Source organism: Zonotrichia leucophrys, chromosome 6, assembly GCF_028769735.1.
Source record: "Zonotrichia leucophrys gambelii isolate GWCS_2022_RI chromosome 6, RI_Zleu_2.0, whole genome shotgun sequence".
Classification (NCBI taxonomy): Eukaryota; Metazoa; Chordata; class Aves; order Passeriformes; family Passerellidae; genus Zonotrichia; species Zonotrichia leucophrys.
In genome coordinates this window covers 35,427,647-35,445,324 of record NC_088176.1, presented here as the reverse complement: position 1 = coordinate 35,445,324, position 17,678 = coordinate 35,427,647, and the positions used below count along the sequence as shown (strand labels likewise).

General features: G+C 50.8%; 1 protein-coding gene across 1 annotated transcript in view; it reads right to left on the bottom strand.

The window, feature by feature from the left end:
* Positions 1 to 17,678, bottom strand: part of ADAMTS14 (ADAM metallopeptidase with thrombospondin type 1 motif 14) — a 40,332-nt gene that overhangs the window by 7,558 nt on the left and 15,096 nt on the right. The window contains exons 6-17 of the mRNA XM_064717534.1: positions 10,444 to 10,527; positions 8,281 to 8,428; positions 5,287 to 5,392; positions 5,038 to 5,181; positions 4,342 to 4,474; positions 4,107 to 4,220; positions 3,788 to 3,936; positions 2,965 to 3,140; positions 1,637 to 1,770; positions 626 to 749; positions 436 to 516; positions 102 to 265 (exon numbers count right to left, since the gene is read on the bottom strand). Coding sequence (XP_064573604.1) covers positions 102 to 265; positions 436 to 516; positions 626 to 749; positions 1,637 to 1,770; positions 2,965 to 3,140; positions 3,788 to 3,936; positions 4,107 to 4,220; positions 4,342 to 4,474; positions 5,038 to 5,181; positions 5,287 to 5,392; positions 8,281 to 8,428; positions 10,444 to 10,527 — 1,557 coding nt within the window. The remainder of the gene's footprint in view (positions 1 to 101; positions 266 to 435; positions 517 to 625; positions 750 to 1,636; positions 1,771 to 2,964; positions 3,141 to 3,787; positions 3,937 to 4,106; positions 4,221 to 4,341; positions 4,475 to 5,037; positions 5,182 to 5,286; positions 5,393 to 8,280; positions 8,429 to 10,443; positions 10,528 to 17,678) is intronic.

Sequence of the window (17,678 nt, the reverse complement as noted above, 5' to 3'; positions counted from 1 at the left end):
ACCCACATCCTTCTATCACCTGCCACATCACGTCTCAGACCAGCTCCCCTGTCTGTGACAGTGGTCCCCAAGCCCCCAGAGCACCTGCCAGCCAGGCTTACCAAAACACTGATGGCCTCATGCAGGGGACCGCTGGTTTTCAGGCTCTCCTTGCCTTGTTCCACAGTGTATTCCCACTCCAAGCCCATCTCAATGAACACTTGGCTTTTGGCTTCTTGGCCCTTGGCATTCAGGATGAAGTTCCCTGTGGCTTGATTCTTAACAGCTGGAGGAGAAAGGGGATATTTTCAATATCATTCCCTCTGGACTGCCACCAACTCTGGACTTCACTCACTTTGGAGGGTGGGAATGACCTAAACAAGACCCTCTTTAGTGGGAATTATGAGAGAAGGATTGAGAAAGGGTGAAGGGAAAGGTGCACTAGGGCATGCTCACCGATGCTGTGGGATGCTGGCTCTATCTCCTCTATCTGAAGGTGCCTTGCTCCAGCTGGGATCTCAAACATCTTCAAAACACCTGAAAGGGAGGGAAGAAGGATGGAGAGAAGAAAAAGAGCAGGTTTCCTCCAACTGGACACACGAATCCAGCTCGTGAATCCGCTTCCAAGCCCACCCACGCCTCTCACCTGGCTGCTTGGGGGTCTTGGCCAATGTCCCCTTCACCGTCCGGCAGTGGGAATTGTCCCCCCCGCAGACCCCACACTTGTCATCCTGCTTCAGGGAGCCAACCTCCTTGTCACAGCCGACGTGCTGGCACCCGGGGGATGAGAGGACAAGCCTGGGTTACATGCCTGAGGTCCAGCCTGGGATTACAGCCCTGCAGCCCAGCCCAGGGTTACAGCCCTGCGGCCTGTGGAAACCCAGAGCACTGGGAATATTTCCCTGTCTGCTCTGGGGTGCCCTGACACCCAGAGGAGCACTGACTTGGACCCTCATTCATGGAGAAAGTTTCCTACACTCCAGAACAGACTAGAATCCACTAGGGTGTGAAGTAGATTTTAGAGAGTAGTGTAGGTGTATCACTTGGTGAGAAATTGAGGTTTTGGAATTTTTAGTGTGCTGTGGATGGAAGCAAGATGGAGGGCACAGGGTGTCATCCTGGGCTTCTTCCTCATGCTTCTTCTTCCTCCTTCTCCATGGGTATGGGTGGCATTTTGTAATTGGGTGGAAAAGTCCCCATTGCAGCTCTTTGGGATCAGTTACTGGGTTAAAAGGGAAAATAATCCAGGTGTCAGTTCTTAATTGGATAGTTTAGCTTTAAAAGCCCTTGGAACAAGAGATTGTTTGCCATTTTTGCAGTGCTTTTCCAGTGCGCTGAGCCTGGTGTGGACAGTGTGCAAAACCTTAGATAAGATAACAATAAACAAGAACCTGAAGACCAAAAAGGTCCAGTGTGTCTCTCCTGACACAAGACCACTCCAGGAGGGTCCAGCCCTGGGACCCTTGGAGGGCCCAGCCAGAGTCACGGAAATCGGGGAATCAGCAACAGGTACCCGACAGCGGCCCAGGCCATGGCTCTGCCATCCCCCTTTGCTGCACACGGGCTTGGTCCCCAGGGACAAAACCTGTGTCCCCAAGGGGCTGAGCTCTCTCCTGGCCAGGGAAAGGACAGAGACAGCCCCACAGGAGCTCCTCACCAGGCACTCCCCCCGGACACAGACGCTGTAGGGGTCTCGGTAGCTGCAGCGGGTCCCGTCGTGAACCACCTGGTTCATGAACACCACATCTCCCGTGCCCTCAGACTGGCAGATCAGCTCACACTTCTGAGCATCTGTGGCACAGGAAAAGGGAAGGGAGAGAAAAAGAGAGGTGGGAGGAAAAAGGGGGTTGTAGAAATTCATTAGGGTGAGTGAAGGCAGAAACTCATCTCAGCTTGTACCCCTGAGCACAGCCACAATTCCAAAGGCCAGGACATTCACGTGGCTGATCTCCATTTGCAGCTCAGGAGCCTGCACTTCTTCCTGGTACACTCAGGAAATTAAGGAAAGGACAGGACATGCTACATGAGGCTGCAATGCAAGTAGGCAGCTCTGCTCTGGAAACAGGCTGGGAGAGCTGGGAGCGTTCAGCCTGGAGAACAGAAGGCTCCAGAGAGAACTTAGAGCCCCTTCCAGTGCCTGAAGGGGCTCCAAGAAAGCTGGAGAGGGACCTTGGACAAGGTGAAAGGTGTGACACATTAAACCCCATAATGGGGTTTAACCATAGAGTAATAAATCAAGCCCTGGATGAATAATTTGAAAAGATTTTTTTTTTACCCCCATGAAACTTTCCACAAGAAAGAATAAAGTTGTGGGAAGCTTTCTCTACAAGGGGAAGGCAAATTCATTTTGCCTAGGATGAAAATTGGATAAATTCCCAACCAAAGAAGCTGTGGATAGGAGATGGGACAAAGGAATATGAAAAGGCAGGTTTTTGTAAGGGAGACTCCAGTAAGAATTGGAAGGAGTACAAAAGGTTCTCCACAGGAGAATGATGGTCAGAAGCAACTACCTGGAAAATATTTACTTCTGAGCACAAGCACTCTTCAGCTTGTGAAGACTGGGAATGACTTCAAACTGTCAGAAGGCAGGGTTAGGTGGGGTATTGGAAAGAAATTCTGTATTGTGCAGGTGGGAAGGCCCTGGCACAGGTTGCCCAGAGAAGCTGTGGCTGCCCCTGGAAGTGTTCTTCCAACTGTGAGTAACCTGGTCTAGTGGAAGGTGTCCCTGCCGACGGCTGCAGGGTGGGAATGAGAATATCTTTAAGGTCCCTTCCAACCCAAACCACTCTGTGATTCCGTGATTTTAAAAAGCTGCCTGCCTGATGTTGGCTTATTGCACAACAGTTTCCAGCTCAGGAGCTTCCCAGAGCCCAACATCTGTGCAGCTGGCACAGTCTCCACCCCAGGATGATGGCCACCAGGGCAGAGGAATTCCTCTGGAGGAGTCTGGCTGCTGCTCCTTTGCCAGGACCTGCCATCACTCACCGTCATGGTGCTCATAGGGAAGCCAGGAGTGTTTGCTGTTCTGGTGGGTGTAGTAGGAGTTGCGCTTGGAGCACTGCTGGGCACGGAAATCCTGGAAGGGCCCTGGGCACTCCTCAGCATTGCACACCTGGTATTCGTAGGTGGCTCCCGGGCACGGGCGCCCTCCGTATGCTGGGCTGCAAAACAAACCCAGTGGCTGGTAAGAGTGCTGGAGAGGGAATGGTGCTCAACCCCAGCACGGCTCAGTGCCCAAACACATGGCACAGTGTGGCGTTCATGTTCTCTGGAAAAATCCCTTTGCCCAGGATTTTTCTCCTGGGAAGTTGAGAAGCCTCAGAGAAAAAGGAAAACAATAATTATCTCATTGCTTCTCCTGTGTTTTGCTGTTTTGGAATGTGTTTGGAGATTGTTCCAATTGGTGCTGATCAATCCAACTGGTTGATCCAACAGGGGCTTGTTACACTGGTTTCATGTGAATTGTTTTGACTTATTGGCCAATCAGGGTCAAGGTGTGTTGGACTCTGGAGAGAGAGTAATGAGTTTTCATTATTATCTTTTTAGCCTTCTGTAACTATCCTTTCTGTATTTTTTAGTATACTATAGCATTCTTTAATATAATATAGTATCATAATAAATTAGCCTTCTGAGAACATGGAGCCAGATTCAGCATTCCTTCCTGCCACAGGGCACCCCACAAATACAATAGCACAGCTCCTGCAGGAACTGATGTCCCCACCCCTGCCAGCAAGGGGAGGAGCCAGGAACCCCTGGGTCGTGGGCAGTTCCAGGCGGGCAAAGGGAGGGAGGCAGAGCCCAGACGTACGGTGGGTTGTCGCAGCTGCGGCTGCGGGACCGCACGCCTCCCCCGCAGGTCCTGGAGCACGAGCCAAACTTGGACCAGGAGCTCCAGCTGCCATCCTGGCTGTAAGGCTGCTCCGACGTCTTCCAGATGCAGTGGCCCTTGAAGCACCACTGGAAGGGAGGACAAGGAATGAGTTCCAGGCCTCTTCCAAAGCACTCCGCATCAGTGGAGAGCCCTCCTGCACCCACAGAACTACAGAAAGGGTACAGCACGGGAGGAAGGTGCCCTTCATGGTGCCCTCAGACACATCCCTCCTACAGGAAGCGGGACCAGCCCCTACCTTGCCAGGAGAGCACTCAGTGCCGTCCAAGGGTGGCCCTTTCTTGGTCTTGCAGAAGTAGGGGTTGTCCGGGTGGCTGCACCACAGCTGCTTGCAGGGGTCGAAGGTGCGGAACTGGGGAGCACAGAGGAGCTGGACTGGGACAGCAGCAGCGAGTGCCAGCAGGCTGGAGGCAGCCAGGCTGGCTGGGGACCCCAGGGAGGGGGGACAGTGTGACCATGCAGCCCCTACTCACTGCCGTGCAGGTCTTGTAGCCCACACCGAAGTCGAAGCGGCACTGCTCGTCCATGGAATAATTAATTCCTGGCAGCTCAGGTAGTGTGGGCCACTGGTGCTCAAAGGGGTCATCCAGGAGGCAGTCGTAGGAGCTGCAGAGTCAGACAGAGGATTTCTTGCGATCACCCCATCCCTCAGCTCCAGGCCACTCTCCAAATTCAGCTATAGAGAATTTGAATTATCATGGAATCGCAGAATGGCTTGGGTCGGAATGGTCCTTCAAGGCCGTAGAGTTCCAGCCCCTTGCCATGGGCAGGGACACCTTCTATTAAACCAGGTTGCCCCAAGCCCCAGTGTCCAGCCTGGCCTTGGACACTTCCAGGCATCCAGGGGCAGACACAGCTGCTCTGGGCAGCCTGTGCCAGGGCCTCATCTCCCCCACAGGAAAGAACTTTTTCCCGATATCCCAACTAACCCTACTCTCTGTCAGTGGGAAGCCTTTCCCCCTTCTCCAAAGTCCCTCTCTGGAGCCTTTAGGCACTGCAAGAGGCTCCAAGGCCTCCCCGGAGCCTTCCATCCTCCAGGCTGAACACCCTCATCTCTTCTAGCCTGTCTCCAGAGGCCCTCCAGCCCTGGGAGCACCTTTGGGTACCAAAAGCCACCAAAAGTGTGGGTCTGAGGGGAGGCCATGTCCCCCCAGCTGGAAGGGGCGTACTGGATGTAGCGGTTGAGCTCCTGCTTGCTGCAGCGGGACCAGTGGTAGCGGTGGAAGGCGGCCTGCACCAGCGGCGCCATGATGCTCCCCATGCTGGTCTCGTCGGCGCAGCGGTTGCCCTGCCCGTCGTGCTCCATGCCCAACCTGGAAGGGAAGATCCCAAGGGATTCACAGCTGCAGCAGCAGAAGGAAAGCCCCCTTCTTAAAGGGAGGGGCACCACCCCAGCCAGCTCTGCCCCCAGGACTTACACGTGCCCGGTCTCGTGGGCCACCACAAAGGCCGAGGAGAAGCCATCCTCGTGGTTGAGGGTGCAGCTGCGGAGAGGGTGGCACATCCCTGTCACCGGAGCGTAGCCTGGGGCAAAGACAGGAGGGAAGGACAGAGGAGGAGAGGAGAGAGAAAACCTTTAAGAGAGGAGGGGAAAAAATGAAAAATTAAGAAAAAAAAAAAGAAACCCACAAATGCATAACCTGGCTTTGCTGCAACAGGAGAGTAAACAGAGGGGAAGGCGCTGGAGGGGAGGGGTCACTGCCCAGGTCACTTGGGTGGCAGCCCAAGGACAGGCTTACCAGTGTGTGCCAAAAGCCAGCAGAGGTTGTTGTGGGGCTTGCTGGCACCACTGTGCCCTTGTGCCAACACACCTGGGAAGGCAGGAGGGCAGGAACAGCAGCAACATCCTGCCAGCAAGGGTGGCCATGGCCTCCCAGCCCAGGAATGGCCTCCCCCGCATTCTTCTTCATTTAAAACAAATAAAGAAGGAAAATGAGAGAGGAGAAAAGGCATGAGGCTCTCCCCAGAGCCCTGCCAAAACCACAGCCCTGCTCCCCACGGGGCGCACCCGCACATGCACCCACCCCAGCCCCAGGACCCAGCCCTCGATCAAGTGCAGTGCAGTGGGGTAGCTGTGGGCAGAGGAATCTTCCCCTGTCTAGGCAGCAACACATCACCTCCATTTTGGTCACTTTTCCTTCCTTTTTCACCTTATTTCTGCCCAATTCAATTAGCTCAACAAGCACACTCCAGAATTAACTCCCGAAGTTTTTTTTACGTGTGTTGAGGCTGACCCTTTTTGGCATCAAGGGAGTTAGTGAAGGAAGGACTGAAAGGTCAGAGAGGCAAAAGCAGGGCAGGACCATGCTGGATAACTGTGCCCTGGGGGCTGTGATGCTGCAAGGGGAGAGCTCAGTCAACCAGGAGTGGGCACCAGCAGGAGAGGGGTGCTGATGAGCTGAGGGAGATGCACATCCCCTACACCCACCCTGGCCAAACCACGGGGTCCACAGAGCCCCCCAATCCTTGTGGGATACTTGATCCACACCAAGTCACTCCCATAATGGGGTTTAACCATAGAGTAATAAATCAAGCCCTGGATGAATAATTTGAAAAGATTTTTTTTTACCCCCATGAAGCTTTCCACAAGAAAGAATAAAGTCGTGAGAAGCTTTCTCTACAAGGGGAAGGCAAATTCATTTTGTCCAAGATGAAAATTGGATAAATTCCCAACCAAAGAAGCTGCAGATGGGAGATGGGACAAAGGAATATGAAAAGGTGGATGCTCACAAAGGCAAGTTTTTGTAAGGGAGACTCCAGTAAGAATTGGAAGGAGAACAAAAGGTTCTCCACAGGAGAATGATGATGAGAAGCAACTACCTGAAAAATATTTAATTCTGAGCACAAGCATCCTTCAGCCCAGGCCAGAAAACCCCTCTGCGCCACCCACTGCAGAGAGACAAGACCTCTACAGCAGCAATTAAAGTTTACAGCCCATCTGTCCACTGCTCTTCTCTTCAAAGGGCATATTTGGGATAATGCAGTGCCATGCTCTGGTCCTTCATTCCACGCATCCCTGAGCTTAACAGAGTGTTGGGGGTCCACAAGGACTTTGTTTTGGGGAAAAGAGGCAAGAGCAAGCATGGTGTTACTATTCCAGCAGCCCAATCAGAGGGAGATTCCCAGTGGATGAGGAGTTGCTTGTGCCATGCAGCACAGCCAGGCAAGGACATGGGGATTCTGCAGAAAGTCCTGGAGATGTGTGACAAGCAGAGAGCCAGATCCACAGGAAAAAGGGGAAGGAGCTGCTGGAAGGAGCACCCCTGGAGCAGGGCTGCTCCATGGATCTCACAACTCCTTCCCACCAAGGGGCAGCCTAGGGAGCCTCCCCCTTCTGCCAAAAAAGGTCCTCTCATTTACCAATGCCTTGGGACACAGTCACTTTGCCAGGAAGGGTCTAGAAAAACGAAACAAAAGCTGGTATTGCACCCGTGTGACTCTGGACAAGGAGACCAGGGCAGGACACCATCTTGGGACAACCCAAAGCCTGCTACTTGGTGGCCACAAGACCACTGGCACACTCAGGAGGGTTTCCAGCTGGATATCTCCTGAGGTTCATCTCCTGCTGAGGGGGATCCTTCTCAGGGAGGTCATCCAAGTTAGGACAGGTTTTCTTCTCCACCTTTCCTTCCTCCTGTGCACACCAGGAGGACCTGTGCTACAGATCAGGGTGACAATACCCACCCCATCCACGGCATCAATGGAGCCTTCTGATGGACATCCAGACCTGGCCACCAGCGTGGAAAGGAGGAGATGGGAATTTGGAAGCAGCAGGCTCAGAACAGGGAAAGTCACCTCTCCTGGTAACACCAAGCACCTGTTTTCCTAATGAAGTCATGAAACATCAGAATGTTTTCCTGAAAACTTTTATTAGCAAGGCCTCCAACTTCTCAGAGCACACCAGCACAATCTCTGCACCAAGAGGGTGAGAGATTCCTGCAGTAGAACTTCCTCTTTGGCCCAGGATTTATTGAATGCTCCCATGTCCAAGAAATAAATCCATATAAAAACAGGCTTTAAAGGTCCTCCAAGGGACAGAACAAATTGATTGTCCCAATGGGGCTTCCTGCAGTATTTCATCTTTTTTTATCTTATTTTTATATTTTAAGGCATTTTGGGCCAAGGAGAGGACTTGGTAAATGAAATCGAAGGATAAATAAAGATATTTAATCCATTGGATATGGATAAATAAAGATATTTTATCCATTCAGGCTGATGCTCTGGATTAATTCTCTGTCTCTCTCTTCCTCATCAAGTGAATTTAAAAAAATACCGATCTTTATAACCTTTTTCTGGACCTCACTGGCCAAGAAACTGTGCTCACAAGAAAATCCTCTCACCCCTCGCTGGCTTTTCCCCCCCCCGGGCAGACTGCACATACCTGATCGAGACAAATACAGTACCTTGCATACCTGCGGGCCCAAAATCTTGCCTGGTGAGGAAGACGGCGTGGTCATGGTGCTCGGCGTGCGCGGGGTCGGGGCGCTGCTGCGAGTGCGCCCAGCGGCACACCTGCTCCAGGCTGCGCGACGGATTGCCCCGCTCGATCAGGCTCACCGACTGCAGGGAGAGCAACGGGAAACCCACTGCTGGGCAGGGCAGGAACAGCTGCTGCCCTTCCCCTGCAAGCCAAGGAGGTGCTGTCCCAAGTGGGGTGGTTTGGGAAAGAAGGCAGGAAATGCAAGCATTTCCTTCACTCTTCCAAATGTTCATGCATTCTTCACCCCTAGCAGCTGTCAGGAGCTGGAGTTCCCAACTGAGAGAGGGTAAGGGTATCTCCCTCTCCTTCTCTCTCCTTCTCCTCCCTCTCCTTCCTATTTCCCAAGAGGGAAGAAGAAGCTTGTCCTGGATCGCCAAGCAAATTGTATTCTATTTGCCATCTGTATGGCAGTTGTCTTCTGTCAAGTGGGCAGCTTTCCTTGTCTCTTCCACAACCAGTCATCTCTCTGGGGAGTCACCTGCTGATAACAGGCTATTGAAGCTCCCTGCATGACTGATAAGAACTATAGCATCCCACTGGGAGATGTGAGCCCAGAGGGAGGAGCCAAGCATTCCTACCCAGATATAATCTGAGATTCTGGGACACCAGCACAGCTTCTCCACTGGATTTCCCAGAGGAACAGCAGCTGCCTCTTCTTCCACTGGATCTTCAGAGGAAGACTACACTCTTCTACAGGATCACTGCTCCAACAGAACCACATCTGACACTCCAGGAGGGCTGCAGCCACATTTCCAATGGGACTGCCACCAACACCCTGACCAAGTGGGTGTCAGGTCGTGTTTTGACTCTGTCACTGTTGTTTTGGTTTACTGCATTGTTTATTTTATCCTTTTATTTTCTTCCCTAGTAAAGAACAGTTATTCCTGCTCCCATATCTTTGCCTGAGAGCCCCTTAATTTAAAATTTATAGCAATTCAGAGTTGGGGGGGGGGGTTACATTTTCCAATTCAGGGGAGGCTCCTGCCTTCCTTAGCAGACTCCTGGCTTTCAAACCAAGACAAAGCTGCAGGAGGACTCGCTCAGGAAGCATCAGATCCAAACAGGGAGCTGAGATCTCTCCTGGATTCAAAAAAGATTCATCCATTCCTTCTTTTCTACATCATACCCTGAACCTGAGAAGTGACGTAGCTGGACAAAGCAGCTGTCTCCAGAGCTGGCTTTGGGGAGGAAAAATCATCCCTAACAGAGCCTGGCAGTTCCCACCCCACTGTATCACCACAGCTTCAAATCCCTTCCCCTCCTCAGATCAACCTCCAGCCCAGAGCACAAACGTCACTGGGATGAAGCCAAATGGATTGTTGGTTTTCTCAGCTAGACATTATGTCCCTGGTTCCATGGAAGCCTCCAAAAATGGGCCAGCCTCCATCCTTATCCCTGCTCGTCAGAACCATCCCTGGATGTCCAGGATGTATTTGGGTTTCTGCCAGCCAAGCATATTTCTATAATAAGGAAGTTTTTTTCCAATACCTAACTGGTCTTATTTGCAGATCACACACAGAGACATCACTGTGTTGAGTCATTAACACCCTTGCTAGAACACTTGCTGTGGGACAGGGGCTTGCCCCAAAAAAGTACAGAAAATCACATTGTTTTAAAGAAAAATCTGGCTGCTGTGCTCGAACAAGCATTAAAAAGTAAGTGCAGCCTGAGAAACCACAGGAAAACTTCTCAGGAAACCTTCCCACGCTTTTCCTGGCCATGCCCAGGCCACACGAGAGCTACACGACAGCCAGGGAGATGAGTCAAGGAGATCCCAACCTCAGCTTCTCCTCTCAGTGTGGGAGGCCACCTCTACCCCATCACCTCAGAGCTCTGAGGAAGCCTCTGTGGTTTTCCCCACATCCCAGAGCAAGCAGGTACCAGCAGATCACACCCACCCACCCACCACCTCCCTCAGGGGCTGTCCGGGCCCTCAGCCCCCAAAATCCGGGCTAAAGAAGGTTCAAATTCACCCCTGCCCAGCACAGTTGTCACCTGGGCTCTGACAACTGCCACGTTTTCCCAAGGCTGGGCTTACCTAAGTGCTAAATAAACATTAGAGCACGTCCTGCTCTAACCCGAGCGCCGGATTTACCTGGCGGTATCCCACCATGATCATCCTGACCAGCACGATGTTGATGTGCACGCCCAGCGACTCGTCGTGGTAAATCTCATCCACCTGAGGGAGGAAGCGTTAGAAACAGCTGCTCACTTTTCACAGTTCAGGAAGGTTTATGAAACCTTGTCAAAAATACAACAGAAGACTGAATAAAGAAAAAAGGTTACGGCGCTGGGAGAAAAATATTTTCCCCACCATGTGCTCAGCCCCCTCACAATCGAGGTTTTACCCTTTTTAACCCTTTAACCCCTCTCAAAGGTTTGTCCATCTTTACTGTCCAGTAGAGATCTCTTCCTCAAATCCTGATTGGAGGTCTGTGTTCCATAGTGATGTCCCAACTCCAGTTGTCCCTTGATAACCATGTGAGGGGGTACAACGTAACTATAAACCTATAAACATTTCTTAACCTATATACATGATATTTGTCCATTAATTGTGAGAATCAATCGTGGCATTGCTCATCTCTCACAGGAGGGAAATCCAACAGGGAAGGAGTTAAGGCCATCCCAGCTCTCAAGCCCCTCCTCCATGCTCCCACATTCCACACCCTCCCAGGCTTTCCAAGGCCAGGTGCAAAGATGTCATCCCCCTCCTCCCACTGTGGGGAGGGTTTTTTTACTCATTTTCCCACGTGTAACAAGCACAAAGCCAAAAAACCAAGCTGGAATATGCCAAAGTTTCCCCAGGAATGGCTCAGACGGTCAATGACATCACCCATTCCCATCAAGGGCTAGGTTTCCTCCACCACATTTCTCAATGAGCCGTTGGAATATGAATCCTTTAGAGGGATGGAAATGTTCCAGACTCCAGCACCCAAAGGAAAAATGGCTTTTTGATACAATCCTTTACCTCTCCCCAAAGCCAGAGCTTTCCTCAGTTGAGTCAAGCCTGACCTATGGCTCCAGAAATCCCAGGAGAAGGCAACACAATGGAGAGAACAGGGAGGGCTCATGACTCAATGGGATTTGTACCATCCTCAGCTATTAAAAATGACCTTACAAAGGAAATAACCAGCTACAACCTCTTCCTTCTGCGTTTCCAGGATGAATAAACAAATTCTACTCCCAAATGCTACCAAGAGAGTAGGACACCCAGATGGGAAATATCCTTGAGAGCTGAGCCCAGTGACATGGAGAGAGGCACGGAGTGGGCAGCCACAGACCCATGTGAGACCCTGCACCTCCTGCAAAGCATCTGGGAAAACACAGCCCAGGGAAGAGGAACACCCTGATTTTTGAGAATGGAGCTTTCTTTTTCCCAAAAGGCCTCTCAAATGAACAGTTCCACAAACGAGGATCCACTGCAGAAGTCAAAGAAACTGAATTAAGACAATTTTTAATACTGACTAGAATTCATGTTTGAATTAAAATATTTTTCGGCTTTGCCCAAGGGTGGACTAATTTGCCTCAGCTCTATCATAGCCTTCCAGACTAGATGAAGGTTATAAAGTCAGATTTATGGATCTTTTCTATTTTTTCCTCCATTCCTTTGGGGTTTTGCAATTTTGCATCAAGGGTTGGGTGACAACTACCCTTTTACTGCTGCCCAAGTCCATGTCAGCCAGTGTTTTACAAGCCCCCCATTCTCCAGTCTGGGATTCCATTTGAAATACCCACTCAGGCCATTTTTAAACCCAAAAACCCAGAGCTAACCTTTTCCCCATGACAACCAATACTCCCATGGGGTGCCTCCGAGCCATGCAGAGAAGTAATGCAGATCCTGAGCCTTGAATGCAGCAAAATCGATTATAAAAAATTAAAATTAATCAATGAACTGCCAGCCCATCCCCATTAATGCTTCCCTTTGGATGCAGAAGCTGCAAGAGCCGCCGGGTATTTTATCCATCAGTGTGGAAAGATGATGCTAGTCAACCCACCCTCAGCTCATCCCTGCTTTCTGTGGGTGGAATGCCCCTTCACCCTTCCCCCTTTTGTAAGAATAATAAGGATATGATGGATTTTTTCTGATGCCAACCCTATTTTTTTGGGGATGTGCACGGAAGGGTGGAAGGTCACGCAGTGTTGCAGCTGCAAACATTACTCAGGCTCCAGACCCACTGAGGTGTGAAGGATCCAGCCCAGCAAGGAGATGCAGATCCCCAGGGATGTCAGGCTGGGTTTTAGCATGTAGGAGGCTTTGGCATCTCAGAAAAATCCCACATCCTAAGTTTGATCAAAAATATTGATAATGTGGCAGAGTGGGAAAGCAGGAAGAGAGGGAGAAATAAAAGCCATGCTTGAAGAGATGCAGGGCTGGGGGGTGGTGTGGGGAACAGGACAGGAAACACAACCATTTCCTTCATTTTCCCAAACCTTCACACCTTTTCCTTCAGCCCCAGCAGCTGCCAGGAGTTGGAGCTCCAAACTGAGGGGAAGGTTAGATGGGATATTGGGAAGGAACAGAGGGATGGGTTAGATGGGATATTGGGAAGGAACTGAGGGAGGTGAGGTCCTGGCAGAGGCTGCCCAGAGAAGCTGTGGCTGCCACATCCTTGGAAGTGTCCAAGGTCAGGTTTGATTTGCCTTGGACCAGCCTGGGATGGTGGAAGGTGTCCCTGCCCATGGCAGGGGGTAGGAATAGAATGAACTTTCATCTCCCTTCCAAACCTCTCCATGATTTAAGGATTCTATGGTTGTCCACCAGCGCTCTGCTGCTTGCTGCCTGCTCCTGAGGACCCCTCAATCTATCAGGATGAGCCACATTCCTGCCTTAGGGACCCCTCTACCAACCACAACCTCACCTTGCTGTGGCAGGGAGCACCACGTGGAGCAGCACAGACCTCTCCCTTCCCAGCTGCACAGGATATTTTGGCAGGATGCTCAGTAGATCCTGCTGTATTATTCCAAGATGGGGTTTAATTCCATAAATCTTCCCTATAAAGCAGGGCTAAATCCCACTCTGCTCCAGCTCACAGGGGCCTGGTGCTCCCTCAGTATGGTACTCCATTTCAGCCTTCCCTGGTGCTCCATTTCAGCCTCTGACATGAAGAGTTAACCTAAAGCCCAGCCCCTGTTTAGTTCAGGGTTTAGGCAGGGATCTGCTAACAGATACCAGTTCAGCAGTGACCTTTAGGGTTAATTCAGAAAGCAGATGTGGAACCACACTGCCCAAGGCTACAGACCTCCCTTCACAGCCAGATATAAATAATTGATTGAGGGGGGGGAAAGAATCATACCAAAAGGGCTTGGTGCTGGCTGCTGCCAGGGCTGCAACCCTGCAGGCCCCAAATTTTGGGGTGGGGGGGAACATCAGCAGGGCCAGATTCCCCCAAGTGCTGCAGGGCTTGTGGAAGAAGTGGGGATGGATCTGGAGGGGTTGAGCATCACCTTGGAAATGGGAATTCACCTGGAGAGAAATGGGAATTCGCCTGTGCAGGCTTGGCACAGCTCCCCCTGCCCCCTGCAGATGCCAGTGTCTTCAGAGAAACCCCTTCCCCCAAAAACAGCTGTTCAGCAAAGGGCTCCAGTAAAAAAATATCAATTTTTATAACCCACATCCCTGAAGCTATGGGATAAAGATCTTCTTATCCCTCTCATCAAAGCTCAGCCTGTTTCACACCATCACCTGGCAATAAATGCTCTCCTCTTTCATTTAAAATGGAATTTTCCCACCTATAAAGAGCCCAGCCCTTAAGGCTCGCTGTGAGTTAAGGGCAAACCAGCAGGAACAACCACCCCATAGGACTGGCCCCAAGCCCTGCAACACCAAGGAGGCAGTGGCACTGCTTTCCAGTGACAGGAACATTCCTCCCTGAGAGCAGGGCAGGCTGCCTCCCCAAATCCCTGCAAAGCCCGGCCAGCCCCGAGCCGGCAGCCCCAGACACGAGATCCCGACAGCAAAACCGCACTGGCAACGAGGTCTAGACCTCGCTGTTCTTCAGGGAAGGAAAACAAAGGGAGAGACATGAGAAGAATTTGCCAAAGCAGCAGAATAGCTGACATTTCAAAACGCCGGGATCGCTTACTCGGAACAGCCAAGTCATCTTTAAACTCCTTTCTTTTATTCCCTTGCTCGGTTTTTACGCTGGTGGATTCACCCTGAGCCTCTTTGCTGGGGCTGGGGGGTTAGGAAGGGAGGGGAAAGTCTCCCTTACCACATTTTTGGGCTTGTATAATGCATAATGTCACCTCTGTGAGGGCTGACCCACATTATCTGTGGGGAAGAAGAGAGGAAGGGGAGAATTGTTCTGCAGGGCAAGACTAGATTTGATCAGAGCTCCCTACAGAACAAGGAAAGTTGTCCCAGAAAAATAGCAACAAACATGTAAGCCTATACAGAGGGTAGGGAAAAGTGCATGGACACATGAGAGACATCAGAGGTATTTTTGTTATTATCAGTTACCAAGGAAGTGGCTCATAAACCCCTCACCTAAGGAAAACAACATTCACAGGTTAAAATTAAAGCTGAAGGTTTAATTTTTGTTCCCAAACCTCCTCTTCTGTGGGGTCTCAGTAGCACTCTTTGTTGCTCTGCCCTTGAGAACAATAATTTCATCTGAAACCAGGCAAGTCCCAGCCTGGAGAGGGCTCTGACTCATGGGGTTTCCCTAGTAACCCGAAACAATGGGAAAACACCAAAAACCTTTGCATCCTTAACCAAATCATGGGCAATTTCAGACAAAAGCCCAGGAGCCCACTTGAGGCCAGGGCCAGGTTTAACACAGCCACAGTTTGGCTTCTCCCCTCCAAGTACAGCCACCCCAGACCCGAAAGGATCAGGGATGAGCAGTGGGAAGTCTGGTGGAGAAAACCAAGAAGCCCAACTCCCTGAAGGCAAGAGACTGGGAAGCAGAGCTGAGCACTGAGTATTTCCTCTCCTCCTCTTTTTCAAGGTGCTGCATCCCCTTCTGGTTCCCAGCCCTTGATCTCAGCAGCCACCACATCTGGGGGATCCCAATTTTTCTTCTGTAGCATCACAACCCCTGCCACAGGCAGCAAGCAAGAGAGGGGAATGGCTTTCCAGAGGCACCACATCACCCAACATTCATCCCAAGAGCCCAACAGACCAGTTTTGGTTAGGTGGACAGAGCAAAGCTCAGCTCAGAGCAGAGATAAAGCTCAGCTACTGATGGCAGAGGGGGAGCTGTGCCTTTCCCACTCACTCCAACCTGACCCCAAATTCCTGGGCAGCATCTGAGCCAAGAAGGGAAGGGCAGGCTGGGAATGCAGGCTGGGAGCTAGCAGGGAAGGCAGCCTGCCTGCAGGGAAGCTCTTAGGTGCACAAAAGGAGCAGTCATCCTCATGTCAGCCTCCCAGGATGGACACAGTGCCCTTCACTGAAAAGCATCCACATCTCTGGCAATGAAATAAGGGCTGTGGGGTTTGTTTCTTTTCATAAAAAACCTCCTCTGTGACAAATCATTTATCACCAAGCTTCAGCCGACACAGAGTTCCTAATAAAGGGTTTTGTGTCTTGGGAAGAGCCCCAGGACCCTACCTACAGCAGCGCTGGGAAGGGATCCACGTCCCACTGCTCCTTCAGCACTCAGTGGAGACCTCAGGGAAAGCCAGGAGAGTTTATCATTACTCCCAAACCCATTGCCCCCGTTCCTTGGGATATATCTTGATAGGAGAGCTCCTAGACAGGAAAACTTTCCCAGTTGGCTCCCTGACATACTCCAGGCCAGCTCGTTAAGTCCTTTCCTCGTTAGAGGGCTGGCCAAGCCTCTCATCCTTCTTCCCTTTGCCTCCAACTAATAGGATTAATGTTCAGCTGTGTGGTCCCAGCAGGCTCCTCCTCTCTCTCCCTCCCTCTGCCACCCAGGCCAGAAAGCAGGACTCTCTTTTTTCTGCTGAATCGGGTGTTTTAAGGCAATCTGAGCCGGTAAGGAAACGAGGCGGTGCCAAGGGAAGAGGAGGCGGACGGAGGTCACGGCAAAGCTGGAAAGAGAACGCACTAAAAACCAGAAAGAAAGAAGGGGAAGGGGGTGGAGGGAGAGAATATATAGAAGGAAATAATAGCTGGGGAGAAGTATTTGTTGCCTGTATTATCCTGAGGTTTTCCCCCCCTCATTAAAGTCTCCAGCGCCGCCTTTAATTGAATAGGCAGCGGGTCCTCCCTTCTCCCAGCGCAGCATCCCGTGCATTCACTCCCTGAAAAGTCCTGCCCGCGGGATAGGAACCATGAAATGTGCCTGAAAACCGACCTTTTGATTAGAGCTGACAATCCCTGGGGCTCAAACTGGCCATCCCAAGCCCCCTTCCCCCCGGGATCTGAAAGGAAAAATGACATCATCTCCGACCCCCGAAACGTGGGAAGAGCCGGAGGGCAGAGCAGGGAACACGGTGGCTTCCCTTTAATTTAATGTTCGGAAAGTGAATTTTAGTGATGCTGAGAACATCGGGCAACAGGCATTGCGATAACATGCCAGAGAATAAAACATTGTGATGAAGGTGTTTGCTTCTTCAACACTTTCCCTATTCAGGACCAGCCACTTCACTCATCCTTCACCTCATCACCCTTTAATCACACAAATCCTCCCCCCACCTGTGTTGATAATTCCCCCTTCGTTGCTGGCCATGTGGCAGAAATAATGTCCAAAGCAACAACCAAGCACCCAAGAGCATCTTTATAACTTGGCCATTCCAGAGCTGGTTGAGTCTTTTGAACATTTCCCACCACTATGTCAAGGAACACTTAAAGAAAATTAAATAGATAGAGGTGATAATAAAGCATGGAAAACAAAACAAAACTGGGAGAGAGGAAGAGGTCCTTGAGCATAGATCTTATTTGCAGTCATTCAGGTTCTGGAGGAGCAAACCTCCCACAAGACGACTGGATGAATAAATATTGATCCTTCCACATCTCTCACGACTCAGGGAATATGGATGTTTTTATCTTAGAAAGGAATGAAAAGATGTGTAAGGAACCACCACAGTCTACCCCGTGCCTCAGAGTGAGGAAGGGTGCAGGACCTGTAAAGCTGCTCTGAACTCCTTTTCAAACATATCCTGAATGGTTATCCAGGTGCATGTTTCCAAAAAGCTCCTGAAAACCTATAAAAATATTTCCTCTACCAACAAACAGTATTCAGAATAAATCATTAACATCATCACTGCAAAACAAATTACAGATTGGTCATTTCTAACTAAGTAAGCCATGACCATTCTCTTTTCTAGCGTTTCCTGAGACTTCAGTGACAAGGAGGAAATGTTCTCAGCCAGGATAAACTTTTGGACTCAGGTGACAGACAGTGACAGCACTGACACGCC